Here is a 14,611-nt window from a genome sequence, read left to right as displayed (position 1 = left end):
TGTTGGTTTGAAACAGAATTATTTTTGGAGGAACATTTTTATCCCCACTTGTAGGTCCTTTCTCATGTTATCTCTGAGCAAAGCCACTGTTGTCATCCATTCAGAGTTGTGTCCTTAAATTTCATTAGAGAAAATTAACTCTATCCTCCCTGGATTAACTCCCAAACACCGAACTCCCAGGTGTAGTCAGAGATTATAAACCAGGATTATAAACCAGGATCAAAGCCCAGTTGGGAGAAATATATTATATTCATGATTATAGTTGCCTGAAGAATATGGGGACTGCCTATTCCTTTAAATGTCCTGAATTTTATTTTTGGACAGACTGTGTATTTGGAATCATTGGCCTTTTAGAACTGCTTCCGTTAGGATTCAGTAGTATGTAAATGAGCACATATCAATGAGGGTATAACCAATAACCATATGAATCTCACTAATTCCCTCATTGGGTGCAGGTGAAGTTATTGTCCTTTACATTGCTCTTTAAGAGCATCCTCAGAAGAAACTCGTTTTAGGTTTTAGTATTAGAAAAACTTGGGTCTTTATCTTACAGATATTTCAAATCTGTCACTGACCATGTTTTCTTCTTTGTTTCACTCCAAATCTGTAACCTATATCTGTCAACTGCACAGGCATCAAGGTATGCACCTATCACACTCATGTTGTCCTTGTTTTATTGTTTCCTTTCCATTTATTCTTTAAAACATTTTTTTTTTAATTCAGAGAGAGAGAGAGAGAGAGAGAGAGAGAGAGAGAGAGAGAGAGAGAGAGAAACATTGATGTGAGAGTGAAACATTGATTGGCTGCACAGCCCCTACCAGGGATTGAGTCCATAACTTGGGCATGTGCCCTGATTGGGATCCGAACTGGCAACCCCCGATGCATAGGACAAAGCCCAACCAACTGAGCCACATTGGCCTGTATGTTCTCTTAACCTCGACTTCAATCATTTATTCTATTTGGCCAATGTGCTTTAGAGCACTGCAGGATACAAGTTTTAAAAATTAACAACAAATGATACATAAGATAATCCTCTTATTCTTGTTTTTAGCCCTCCACTTTGCAAATGAAGGGCACCCCATGCCGTCCCCCCACTTACTGCTGCTGTGTGTTCTGACACCCAGAGATGGTGAAATTCAGGGTAACAGGAGTTAGTGGGAAGTTGGGAGGCCACAAGAGAAAGGATAGAAATCTCTCTTTGGCTACAGGGTCACTTCTAAGGAAACTCAAGAAAATGCCAGTCAGGAACTTTTTGCATTAAATTCAAGGTGACATTTAAAATTCTGACACATCTAATTTGTATAACATAAGAATGTCATCTCCACAATACATATTGATGAATTAGTTTTGGTCATATTACTGCATAGTTACTATAGCACCATTTTCCCCCCACCAAGATGCAATTCCATAAGTTAGAGAGAATCTTCATTAAAACAAAACAAAACAAAACAAAAAACAACCACAGGAGGAAGTAGAAAAGTTACATTGGCTAAATAAATGTTTCTAAAGTTATATATCTCCAATAAACAGAATTTAAATATTTAATTTTAATAACTATAGGGAGGAAAAACAACTATGGATTTTTAGAAGCCCCTGAGGCTAGGGATATGGCATGGATATTCTACATAGTTGATATTTGCCCATGTTGTATACAAAAGTGGCAAGTGGAATACAAAGCTAATTCAGGTCCTTTGAAACTATTGCCTATTATATCTACTTTTTAAGGACACTAATAATATTTTCATGTTAAAATTATGTCTGTTAACAGAGTACTCTTCACAACTAATTCAAAGTTAAAATTTCCTCTCACTGCTTATTCTTTAATTATGTGATTTACTCTAATTCTCTAACCATGATACAAGAATGTACCATGGACATGAACTTCCTATGAGAATCAGTTTTTTTTTTTAATGTAATATATTAATATGTTGAATGTATTTCATTTATGGTTAAAAATATCCTAATATGAGCCCTCTGTCACTTCAGAATCAATATGTCCAGAATTTAGAACGCTTGCCCCTCCCACCCAGCTGCTCCTCATAAGTGATCCTCATCTGGCCAAACAAAACCCAAACCAACAACTACCAGACATTTCATCTCTCAGACTTGAAAACGTCTTTCGATTTCTTCATTGCTTTCCTCTCACCTGTTCATTCTTCCTGCTGACTGTCTGTCACATCTGTCACTTCCTTTTTCGTTCTCACACTGATATCTGAGATTTGGGCTAGATCATCTCTAGTCTCCTGGGCTCCAGTCTCTCCCCAATTACTGCAGACTGTGCTCCACTCTGCTGAAATCTTTTCAACCACTGTTTGCAATGCCACTGTCATTGTTCAATAGCCTACAATAGCTCTTTCGCAGAAAAGAGTCACCTTGGCCGGCCTGGGCCACTGCCCTTAGAAAGCCCTGCTGGCAAAGCTGGCTCTTGGCTCACATTGAGGAACTTAAATTTCAGGAGATTCCCACCGCTCCCCAACTGATAAGGGTGGTTACTGTGCCCAAACTATTGTACCAACAATGAGGTTCATGCTGAACACCTGCTTTCCTTCTGGGAGTCTGGAATTTTGATACCAGGCAGATGATGCCTGTGTGACCAGCACCAATAAAATTCCTGAGTTTAGTCTCTAATAAGCTTCCCAGGGAAACAACATGTTACATGTGTCATCACAGTTTATGGCTGGAAGAAATAAGCACATCCTGTGTGATTATCCTGGGAAAAGACCCTTGAAAGCCTGTGCCTGGTTTCCCTAAGACTTTGCCTCCTGTGCCTTTGCCCTTTGCTGATTTTGCTTTGTATCGTTTTGCTATAATAAATCTTAGCCCTCAGTACAACTGTACTGTGAGTCCTCCTAACAAGTTACCGCATTTGGGAGCCCTGACACAACTCCCATGGCCTATGACATCATTTCTACCCTTCCTTGTCCAATTTGTAAAGCCCATCATAGTCTGCCCTTACTATGACCTCTCCAGGTATTTCTACTGGACTCAAATGGCTGCCCACTACTTGTTAGACCACCATGGGTGCAGCAGGGATGGCAATTTGAAGAAGTTCCCAGCCTGGGTGGAGGGACTTGGTTTCTGTTCTCTTTTCTGCTATTTCCCGTTCATTTCCGAGTAATGCACAGCCTCTCCAGGTCTTTATATCCTTACATATCAAATGTGAATAAAACCACAGGTACAAATAATGTCCAGGTTCAAGGTTTCAGTGTTCTGTACATATAATTTCCAACTAATAGGTATATTCTACCAGAGTTCATTGTAAAGCAAAACAACTCTGCTAAGGGAGGCCTATTTTCTCTGTAACTGCCATTATGAAAAGTCATTTTTTTGTATTTCTGCAAAAATTTCTGGATTCGCTGAAAAAAAAATTGTGAGAAATATTTCAGAACTAGGTATTTATAGGGAAATACAATGTACTATAAAGATGGGAATAGGAATAATACTCAAAATGTCCCATGAGAATCTCCCCTATGGTAGTATTGTTTTTGAAAGTTACTGTCATAAAAGAAAATAATTAAGAGAAATGAGCAACCCAGTGGTGGGCAGCAAAGGGTTGGATTTCTGTTTGGCCAGAGCCCTGTATCTTTCAGGATGAGGCAGGCGCTGCAGGAAACTGCCCTTTCTGAAACATGAAGAAACCCTTTGTCAAAAACATAACAGGACCAAAAGGTTCAAGAGGAGCCCACAGAAAACCCTCTGAGCTACAGCGTCTGTATACAGACCTTGCTAATTAGTCATTTGAAATTCATTTTCCCAACCATCAGTAAAGGCCTACAAAAGCCACCGAGGGAGCCATCCAGAAGATTCTCCTGCTAAAATAGGTTCCCGGCTTGGTTTATACCTCCATCCCTTTGAGGTATAGGTATTACCTGGGTTTTAATGAAGTTGTTTTTACAATTACTTACAAAAATAAATTTAAATTGTATTTCACGGTTCTTCTTTGTGATTTTTAGCACAATGGAAAACAAATTACAATTTGTGAATTACAAAGCCTAAGCATAAGTACATAACATTTTTTGTCTTTGGAGAGCATTCAAACATTTCTCTTAACTATTTCTTACGTTGAAATTGCCATCACCACTAAAAGCAGCTTCCAAAGGCTAAGCATGTGTCCTTAAAGCAAAGGCTTTCCGATAGATTGATCTGACCGGTGTGTACTGAGAAGAGCACAGGGAAAGGTGAGGTGACATTGAAGCTAAACTCCATCTGTTCTCAATTCCAGATTTCCCCCATAAAAACGGAAACATGGAGCTTTTAAACCAGAGAAAAACTAGAGAACAATTAGCATAGCATGAATGAACAAACATTTTAAGAGATATCATGCACGAAAGAATAATTTGCACATTTCCCTGGCTGCATTTACATGTGGCCTTGGCTTGAATATTTATCAAAATCAGAGTTATAATCACTAAACGTGGCCCCCTTCCTAAGTATACATTCATGTTAGGAATAGGAAAATGTTACCTCCAAATCCTAAAAGGGACTTTGAGCACAGATAGAGGCAGATGAAGGATGGCATGCTGCAGTGCAGCAGGCTCACAGAGCAGGGAGCACGGCCATTCCAGCTTCCATTCCTCCAGGAATATGCTCAGTGCAACACAACAAGATCCAAGGTGGCAAAGGCAATCGTCTTTACTATTGCATCCAGATAGTCTTCCTGAATCCAACGCTCAAAAACAAGCCAGGGACAGGAAGTAATAGCTGCACAGCATCTTACAGTGTCCTTCAGCTTCTTCTCCTAATATTTCCCCTGGTTCCCAGGGTAGCTCTTCTGCATGACTGTGCAAAACTCCCAAAAATGCTGTGGAAGTAGCTTCCAGCAGCAGGCAAACAGAAAGCCTCAAGTGTCACAGGTATTGAAATTTGTATGGAATTTTCAGTTTAATCATGTATATGGATTTTTTTTATTCCTCAGTTTTTCCAATTGCCATATTTAAAAGAATATGTTTTTATTGATTTCATAGAGGAAGGAGGGAAAGGGAGAAAGAAACATCAATGATGAAAGAGAATCTTTGATCAGCAGCCTCCTGCATGCCCCCTATTGGGAATTGAGCTGTAACCCAGGTTGGTGCCCTGACTGGGAATCAAACTAACTTTCTGGCTCCTAAGTTGATGCTCAACCAGGGAGCCACATTGGTAGGGCCCAATTGCCATATTAATACATACTTCAAATATATTCAGAAAGGGCTACTGGGATCAATGTAATAATTATACTGATTCCCCTCCCTTCATTTGCCAAGGACTCCACTGAAGCTCTTGCCTTCCACTTTCTTTTTCTACATTTCCTCCAAGGGAGCCTGAGTTCATTTGACTTGCTACAAGACCATCCTGGCTACACCAATAAGCAGAGAGTCTTCACTGAGTGAACGAGGTAAGTTCTGCCAAATCCAGTCCATGAAAGGAAGCTCTGGAGGGAGTGGGGTCCACTCTGTTAGTAGGGAGCTAGAACTAACATTTTCTGATGGCCTATTATGCAATTTGCCAATATTTACAGTATCATATGTACACATTCATTAAATCCTAAAATCAACCCTATGAACATTGTATTATCATCCCCATTTTTGCAGATGCAGAAATGATCTCAAAATGATCAAGTATGTTGCCAACTATCCATTGGCCAACATCTCCTAGAACCCAATAAGTAAGTCACAATAACAGAAAAGCTATCAAAAGACATGAATATACATTTCATGGCAGAACAAACAGAATGCCAATCAGAATGAGAAGAGGTGTTAAGCATCATTAGTAGTAAGAGAAATGTAAATTAAAATCCTAATGAGATAATCATTTTATGCTCATTCAATGAGCAAAAAAGAAAAAAGCCTAACAATCCCAACTGTTGAAAGACTGTGGATGCACAACCCAAAGAGAGTGAAAATGGGGGCAATCAACTGTGGAAAACCATTTGGGACTGTCTCCTAAAGTTGAACATTCACACATCCCACAATCCAGCAATTCCATTCCTGCCCAGGGGAAACTCTTGCACATATGCATGAAGAACTATGTTTAACAATGCCAAAACAACTCTCCCCATAACAGTAAAACTCTGAAAAATGCTAATGGCCATGAACAAGAGTGTATAAATAAACTGCAGTATGTTTTACACATCAGAATATTAAGTAATGTGAAAAAATAAATGTAATACAGCATATTACAATATAGATGAACCTTCTCAATAAAAAATTAGTCTCAAATAATTATATGTGACATTATGTCTTTTTTAGATGGTTAAAAACAATTTTAATGAAAAGTTTCCTTTTCAGAATACTTATGAGTGCAATAAGTTTGCATATAAAGAAATGTAAAGGAATAACAAACAGGAGACTCAGGATGGAGGTTATTGTGGGTGGAGACTGGAAGAAATGAGGGAATAGCCCAATGGTTAGATTAAGTTTACTGTCAATATGCTAGCTTTTGTTTCAGAGTTGGTCTCATATGTCCATACTGCATTATTTAAAATGTCTAACTAAATAACCAAATAAAGAAAAAGATTACATTGATGAGAATTATCCTTAAACCAAAGATCAAGTAGCCCAGTTTTGTATATGTGAGGTCCTAAAAAACCACAAAAAAAAGGCTAGAAAAACCACAACAAATAAACAAAATCTGGGCCCAGATCAGGCCCATCAGGCCCTGAAGCTCATACTGCCACCTGAGTGGGCCATTCTTCTCTTCTCAGCTAGAGACGAACAAAAAAAGGCAAGTTACTCCCATTTACTCACGATGATGACTTGAGCTTTTGTATGGTCATAACCAGAACTGATCAACTGGTCTTTTCCAGGTAGTGTGGAAAGGCATGAAAGATATTACCAGCCTCGTAGATACCTCTGGGCAACACACTGACTGACCAAGGCTAGAATCCTGGACCCACTGCACCACTGGTGAGGAATGCCCCACTCTCACCGCTTCAGTTTCCTCAGGACGCGGGATCAGTGATGACGGTAAAGGTGATGATCATCATGACTAACACCTTTAGTTGCTTAGAAGGCAGAGCATCACCAGCACTTTCCATATGCACCTCTCTGCAATCTTTGAGGCATGAATTATTATTATTTCCAATAAGAGTGAGTGAGTAAAAGAAAAGGTTAAGAAATTTTCTCAAAGTCACACAATTATGATGGAAGAGTCTTTTTCCCCCCCTTTCTTTCTCTCCCCCTAACCCCAAAATCAGGCTTTTATTATAAAGAAGGTTCCATTTAGAGCATCCTGGCCACCCCTTCAGCCCAGGCCCTGAGCTGGCTGGGCCTGCTGCAGGGGACTCAGGTCAACCAGAGGACCACGTGTGACAGGAACAGATGGGGGATTTCTCCGGGTGGCGAGAGGGGCTGTGCCAGGTCTGCCCAGCCTCTGGAGCAGTCATTTCCAGTGTTGTGTTACGAGCCCCTGGGTCCCCTTCCAGGTCCTCTGCAAAAGCAGCAGCTATTCAGTTCTGATGGAAGAGTCTTAAAGCCAGCTTTCTTCTATCCCATTGCCCAAGTTCTTAACAGATAAGATACACAAATGTACAAATACTGACATGTGTATAGAAACAAACACCCATGCATGAATAGATACATATGCATAGGTATACAAACATATATACTCATATGTATAGATACACACATGTGTGCAAATATACATGTGCACAAACATGTATGGGCACATATGTACAGATGTATCAATATAGACACATACATACACAAAGACACACAATATACACATTTATAGACACACATCCATATTCACATATGCATAGCTACATATTCATGTACAAATATGTAGAGACAAACGGCAACACACAAAATCTTGCCTAGTTTTTCCAATATGGCTTAATTTATTACCTACTAGTGACCCAGTGCATGAATTCATGCACATTGAAAGGAAGCAGGGCTACACTCTCTCCTCTCTGGTTTTGGGGTACATCACCAGAGAACCACAGCCGTGAAGTCATTGCAACTCAACAGCTCCTGCATTGAGCATTTCCCCCCTGGTGGTCAGTGCACATCTTAGGTACCGGCTGGTTGGACAATCAGACAGTCACTTAGCCATATATATATATATATATATATATATATATATATATATATATATATTTGTCAAAAAACTTCTTGCTCCCTCTCCCTTCTACACACATCACATAGAGTTGGCCATGTGAGGAACAACTCATCCTGGGCTCCTTGTCATAGCCACTGTGTGCGTTTTCGGCACATGCTTGTCTGCGTGGCCTGCCTCCACACTAGCAGGCACCTGAGCCTCTGGTAGTACCTTCCTCTCTGCTCCTCTGGAGGGTGAGGTCCAAATCTGTGATTGGCCTCACAGAGTGAACTGAGCAGAAGCTAATGAATCAATATTTGTAACCAGGTCTCTCCAGATTTGGAAAAATTCATCAAGCCTTTTTGGTGTGATACTACCACCTGGACAAACATTTAATTTTATTTATATTGATACATAGCAGATGTTGTCTGGAGTATAACCAGTGCATAATGAATGGCAGCAATTATTATTCTAAAAAGAAGACTCACTATTATCATTCCTTATGTAGAATTCAGTTTTCCTACATTTGGTTCCTCTGTCTTATTTTGGGAGTTTTTTAGTTTTGGGGGTTTATTCTTACAGTGTCTTAGTATAAAGTTCTCCCGTGAATTCAGTTACAAGTGCATTCTCTCTCATTGAATTTTAAGAGGCTACCAACTTCAGAGAATAATGAAAGAATAAACAGGGCCCAACTGGTATTGACTCAGTAGTTGAGCATCAACTTATGCACCAGGAGTTCACAGGTTTGATGCCCAGTTGGTGCGCATGCAGGGGGCGTGCAGGAGGCAGCCAATCAATGTTGATGTTTCTCTCTCATCAATGTTTCTATCTCTTCTCCTTTCCTCTCTCTCTAAAATCAATAAAAACATAAAAAAGAGTAAGTAGTTCCTACAATTTTCAGTATTTTCTGTTGATGTAAATAAATGAGGTCATATAAGAGTTGGTAGTGGGATATAGAAATGCAAAAATCTCCCCCCCAGTCCCCCCCCCCCGTAACAGCAACAAACAACTTTTACAGGTGCTCTCCCCCAGGGAGCACACCAGTGTCATTCCCTTTACCTCCTTCTTCCGCCCCGTGAGGCTTACAAACAGGTGAGCAATGGGCAGGGGCAGCTCATCCTGGGTTAACCCTCTGAACCTGTCTTCCAGGCCCCTTTTCTCTTACTTCCCAGTGATTCAAGTCAACCCAGCCTAGGCTCTCCTGTTGCTTTCACGCCCTTCCTTGTTTCATTGTCTTAAACATATGCCTGGGGTCAATAGGTTCTTGCTTTCTTCTTTTTAAAAAAAATACATTTATTATTATTATTATTATTATTATTATTATTATTATATTTCAAAAAGGAAAAGAGAGAGAGATAGAAACATCAATGATGAGAGAGAATCACTGATTGGCTGCCTTCTGCACACACCCTGTTGGGGATCAAGCCCACAACCCACGCATGCGCCCTTGACTAAAATCGAACCTGGGATCCTTTAGTCCACAGGCTGAAGCTCTATCTCCACTGAGCCAAATCAGCTAGGGCAAATTCTTGCTTTCTTAAAACAAATAAACAAACAAACAAACAACCACTAAACCTGTACAAACTCCAAATCATTAAAATACATGAGAACCAGATATATTTACTGCTAACAGAAAAATATTATAAATGGCACCCCCCCCCATTCCTCCACACCTCTCCACCCCCCAGCCCCCATCAACACTCCATGATTTAGCTCTGTGACATTTATTAAATGTCACCTAAGTCTTCAAAACACAAAAATGTAATTTTTACAAAATTAAGATCTGGTTTCACCTATGGCTTTTACATGGCAGAAAAGGAAAAGAAAAAAGAATGCTTCGAATGAGTTTTACATCAGACCAGAAAATTTTGTTTTATGATGTCTTCCTAGAAGGTCTCCCTCAGCATTTTCACATCCAAAGGGTTGGCTCTCAGATCAAACGCCTGAGGTGTTGGGGCTCCACAGTCACTACAAGATGCTCACACATCAGAGGAAATGCAATGGAGGCTGTAACATAAAACCATGCTGCCTACAGTGCTCAGGGCGGAAGAGACAGACCAACGTGGCTGGAACAGCTTCACACACTGCTCATCCCACAAAGAGTTGAAAACAGGTAAGGAAAACAGGGCTGGAAGGACAGAAACCTGGCAGCTGCCCCAGGCTGGTTAGAGATCTGTGATTCCAATATGTATTTCCACAGAGAACCAGAGAACAGAATCACATCTGGAGCCTACCATTTAATTTCTTCCAACATTAACCAGACGCTTACTTTAAAATGCTAAACAGTGTATGTTTAAGGATGTTCTGAAGCTAACGTTGTCTAACTACGACAAGTGCGACTTGGTGTTTTTCCGCAAGGATCCAAATGGTTTCAATGCAGAGGCTATTAGTGCTAAAAAGGGCCGAAGGGATGAGCTCTTGCAGCCCATTTTAAGAGGGAAGACACTGAGTCCCCGGTAGCTAGCTGAGGGGCTTATGGACTCTGTACAAATAGTTTGTACGACCTAAGTGGTGGTTTTCTCTTTAAATATTTTAACCTCATAACAATGTAAATGTCTCAGGGATTGACAGGAGCTATCATGAAAGTGTACATGCAAACTGAAAGCACTTTCCAGGGCCCTGGTTGGGTAGCTCCCTGAACAGTTGCGGTTCAATTCCTGGTCTGGGCACATACCTGGGTTTCAGGTTCGATCCCTGATTGGGGTGTCTACAGGAGGCAACCAAGGGATGTTTCTGTTTCTCATCTATTCTCTCTCTCTCTCTCTCTCTCTCTCTCTCTCTCTCTCTCTCTCAAATCAATACTAAATAAAACAAAAGCACTTTCCGGGATCCCTAAGGGATAGATTGTCAGCACCCCGCCACCCTCTCCGAACAGGAGCAGAGCATTAGGAAGGAAGGGCCACTAGGAACACCATGCCAGTGACACGCCCTCCCTACTCCAGAAAAAGGCTGGTGAACAGAGAAAACCTGGAAAGGATTCTGGAATTCCTGAGATTAGGCAGGGATATAATATTTTTTAATGTGCTTTTATTGATTTCAGAGAGGAAGGCAGAAAAAGAAAGAGAGAGAGATATATATATTAATGATGAAAGAGAATCATTGATTGGCAGCCTCCTGCAAGCCCCCTTTTGGGGATTGAGTCTGAAACAAAGTTAGCTCTTCTCAACCTCCACCAGTCTCACAAGACAGGCCTTTGTCTGCCTATAGCATTAATGAAGCCAGTGATGTTGTGGCAGAATCATCATATATTTGTTTTTATTTTTTAAAATTTTATTGTTGAAAGTATTACATATGTTCCCATTTCCCCCCATTGACCTCTCCTAGCCCACTCCTGTCCATCAGCCCAGGCCTTCATCCCCCCATATGTGACCATTGGTTATGCTTATGTGCATACAAGTTCTTTGATTGATCTCTTACCAATCCCTCCCCGCTCCCCTCCTTCCCTCTGAGATTTGATGGTCTGTTGGATGCAGTGTCATCATCTTACTCCAGGTCTGCATGACCCATTCACTCTAGTCACCATCTAAACAGGTCATCAAAAACCAACAGACACTTCCCTTCCTTTGCATTTTCACAATGTTATCTGGATACAGTTGGCGACAAGGGGGAAAAGTTTACTTCAAGAAAATTATGTCACAAGCAACTCCTTATTTCCTCATTTCTAACATGTACTTTTCTCAGAACATGTCAACATTTCTGAAATCAGGATGTGAAACTGATTTATATATTTAATGTGATAGGGTTTTCTCCCTGAAAAGCTGTTATTAAATTGATGGGATAATCATACAGCTTCTGAGAATTGAAGTGCTGTGCTATTTTTTACAGATGATAAATGCCTTTGAAATTTCAGATTAACTCTTTAAGGGAGATGATTCCAGAAAGGAATTCTTAAATGCTTCCCCAACATGTTTCTGACCTGGACCATGCCTTTGGGCTCTCTCTCCATAATACCGCTGGATATGGGGGTATGGCAAACACTGGCAAAGAGCAGGGCCCTTCCTGGATTCAGTCTCTGAGGACCAGCTGCGACCTGTCATACCCGCAATTCCTGGAATGGCTCGGCTGCAATAGAACGTCATTCCACTCGACAGATGTAATCTGAAGGTACTCACTATGTGGTGTGAGGTGTATTTTGTTGTTATCATGGTGTCGAGTTTAACATTAGCAGATCATATAATATTTACTGGGGAGACTTTAGTTTAAAATTTTGGTTCATTTCATTCCCTTTTCCTCAGCTGTAAAGTGAAATTAATAGCACCTACAGCATATAGCCATTGTAAGGATGGTTACCTGTGGACAGAAGTTACTGCAGGCTTCTTTGTGAAATAAAATGAAGCATAAAGGACAGAGAGAAAGATAAAAAGATTGTGGCGCATACAGGGTTTCCAATAATGTTAGTTACCTTCTCAGAGCAATAGTTTATGCTTCTTCCTATCACACAGGAATTTCCCCACTCTGATCGATAAACAGGTATAAGTATTTCATTAACTTCAAAGTGAGAGCTGTAGCAAATTAAAACCAAAGGCACACGCTTCAAAGAGAAGGCTGACTGGAATTGAAAAAGGAATCTAATACTGAGTCCAGCATGAGACGATGACTCAGAACACTGGCCTGCGGGACTGGGTGACTCTCCCTGTCCCCTTCAATGGGCGCCTTGTGTAGAGGAAAGTGCAGTTCCCACAAATTAATAGAATGATTCTTGTATCCCTTCAGGAATTGTGCGATGCTTTTCAAGAAAGAGGACTCACAAACTGAAATTAAAAAGAAAAGGAGAAATAAATAAATATGCTAGGTGAAGTGGGTATGTTTTAGCTTTTGTTCTTTTTGAGTTCTTATCCTGTTGCCTAATTGCAGTCTTCAGTTATAAATTATAAGAAGCGGATGCTGGGTGTTAGCTGTGCTGAAACCATTGCCAATATGAGATCCTGTCTATATGTTTCTGCTACTCAAATAATATAAAAAGATCTTAAATATGTGTCTTGAAACAGGTAATGCAAGTATAGATCTATTTAAAACACACATGATTATAAAAGATAAAATAAAATAAAGGTAAATGATTCTTTTGTACACTGCCCTACTAAATATGTCTGCCAACATTGATTTCCTCAAAGGGAATACCAGCATTCTATCTTGCTGATTTTCTCCCCAGGAGATACCCAGATCCATCCTACCTCACTGTGCTCAGGACTAGGGACTTGGGGGAGCATCTACTCCTGTGAACCACATCACTCAGGCTGCCTGACCCTCTGACATGGGTTGGCTTTGGTCATTGGGACTGAAGACGTGCAGGTGAGAGGAGTGAGGGTATGTCCCCAAGCTCCTTCCCGCCTAGAGGCCATGCCTCTGAGGTGGCCACAGGTGCTCCCAGGACAGTTCTTGCTATATGATCTGTGCCTTGTATGTCACCTCACAGGGGCTCCATTAACACTGTGTGCTTCCCTCACCATGTCAGACTAAGGGTGGTAAATGCTTCCCACCATCCTGGTCCTCAACACCCCTGCTGGCTTCTGTAAACTCCCCTGCATTACATTCTCCAGAACTCACAGCCCGGTGTGCAGATCCTGACTGATATACCCACAAATCAAGCTAATGGATGCTAAAACGTGTTCCTTACCTCAGTAATTCGGGTAGAGCAAAAGTCTATATTTTGGCATGTGCCACTGTTAAAGTCATTTATTTGACCAAGTCACTCTAGACAGGGAAGTTGAAGATTCGTGCATCATATATGATAAATAGTAGTCTACATATTTTTAAAGTATCAATGGATTGCATTGCGTTGAGTTTTTCTGTGTGTGGTACTGTTTAAGATAAATAGGATTTTCTGAAGGGTAATTTAAGTTATTTTCAAAGATAAGTATTTGGCAGCTTGGTTATTCAGTGTGCTCCATGAAGCATGACAACATGACACATTTACAGGCAGGTACTAAAAAAGCAGTCAGTATGCGAAGTCTTTGTGTCCCAGGTTACTCAGGAATCAGTTTTTAATCTGTTCAGAAACCTCACGATTCTTTAGCTCTTTGCCTGGATAAAAAGCAGCAGCAAGGCCTTCACTCATTAAAATAACCTGAGTAAAGGTGAATAAATTACATATTTTGGCTTAGAACATTTTAAAAATTCATTAAAATAGGTTTTACTATATCTCTTAGAAATAAAAATTTTACCTATATGAGTGTTATCCTTGTCTTAAATTGATTAGCAAGGAGAATAAAGTGCAACTCTGAGAATTAGAAATAATCAAAAAGAAGCAGGGAGAGGTAGAAATTAATCAAATGACTTTGGGCTTTCTAATTTGGAAAGGACTGTCTTGGGAAGATGCACTAGCAGCATAGATCAGAAACACCCACAATATTCCTTCTTTCCCTTCTGCTCTTTTCCCTAACAGACATCCCCAGAAATGTCCATGTGATGTGAAAGTAACCATGTAAAGCTTAAAAGGAGCATGGAGAGAGGACTGGGGGAGGGAAGGTAGAGAGAGAGAGAAGAGAGGGAATTTTAATTCTGGAGAGAAGCTAGAGTTTGGTTGACTCTGCTTCCATCCCTTAATATAATACCTAACCTCAACTTGACAAGGGTAAAATGCAGTTCACACAAAGGAACA

The 14,611-nt window shown here is 40.4% G+C and overlaps 1 protein-coding gene across 37 annotated transcripts in view; it reads right to left on the bottom strand.

Annotated features, from left to right (window-relative positions):
• Nucleotides 1–4,778, bottom strand: part of EPB41L3 (erythrocyte membrane protein band 4.1 like 3) — a 158,114-nt gene extending 153,336 nt beyond the window's left edge. For all 37 annotated transcript variants that reach the window (XM_045574819.1, XM_045574825.1, XM_045574831.1 and 34 more), the window contains exon 1: nt 4,465–4,778. In XM_045574819.1, the coding sequence (XP_045430775.1) occupies nt 4,465–4,519 (55 nt within the window). In that variant the 5' untranslated portion in view covers nt 4,520–4,778. The remainder of the gene's footprint in view (nt 1–4,464) is intronic.
• Between the last annotated feature and the right edge of the window lie 9,833 nt (nt 4,779–14,611).

This window comes from Pipistrellus kuhlii, unplaced genomic scaffold (assembly GCF_014108245.1).
Source record: "Pipistrellus kuhlii isolate mPipKuh1 unplaced genomic scaffold, mPipKuh1.p scaffold_m20_p_6, whole genome shotgun sequence".
Taxonomy (NCBI): Eukaryota; Metazoa; Chordata; class Mammalia; order Chiroptera; family Vespertilionidae; genus Pipistrellus; species Pipistrellus kuhlii.
This window is presented reverse-complemented; position numbering and strand designations above follow the sequence as displayed.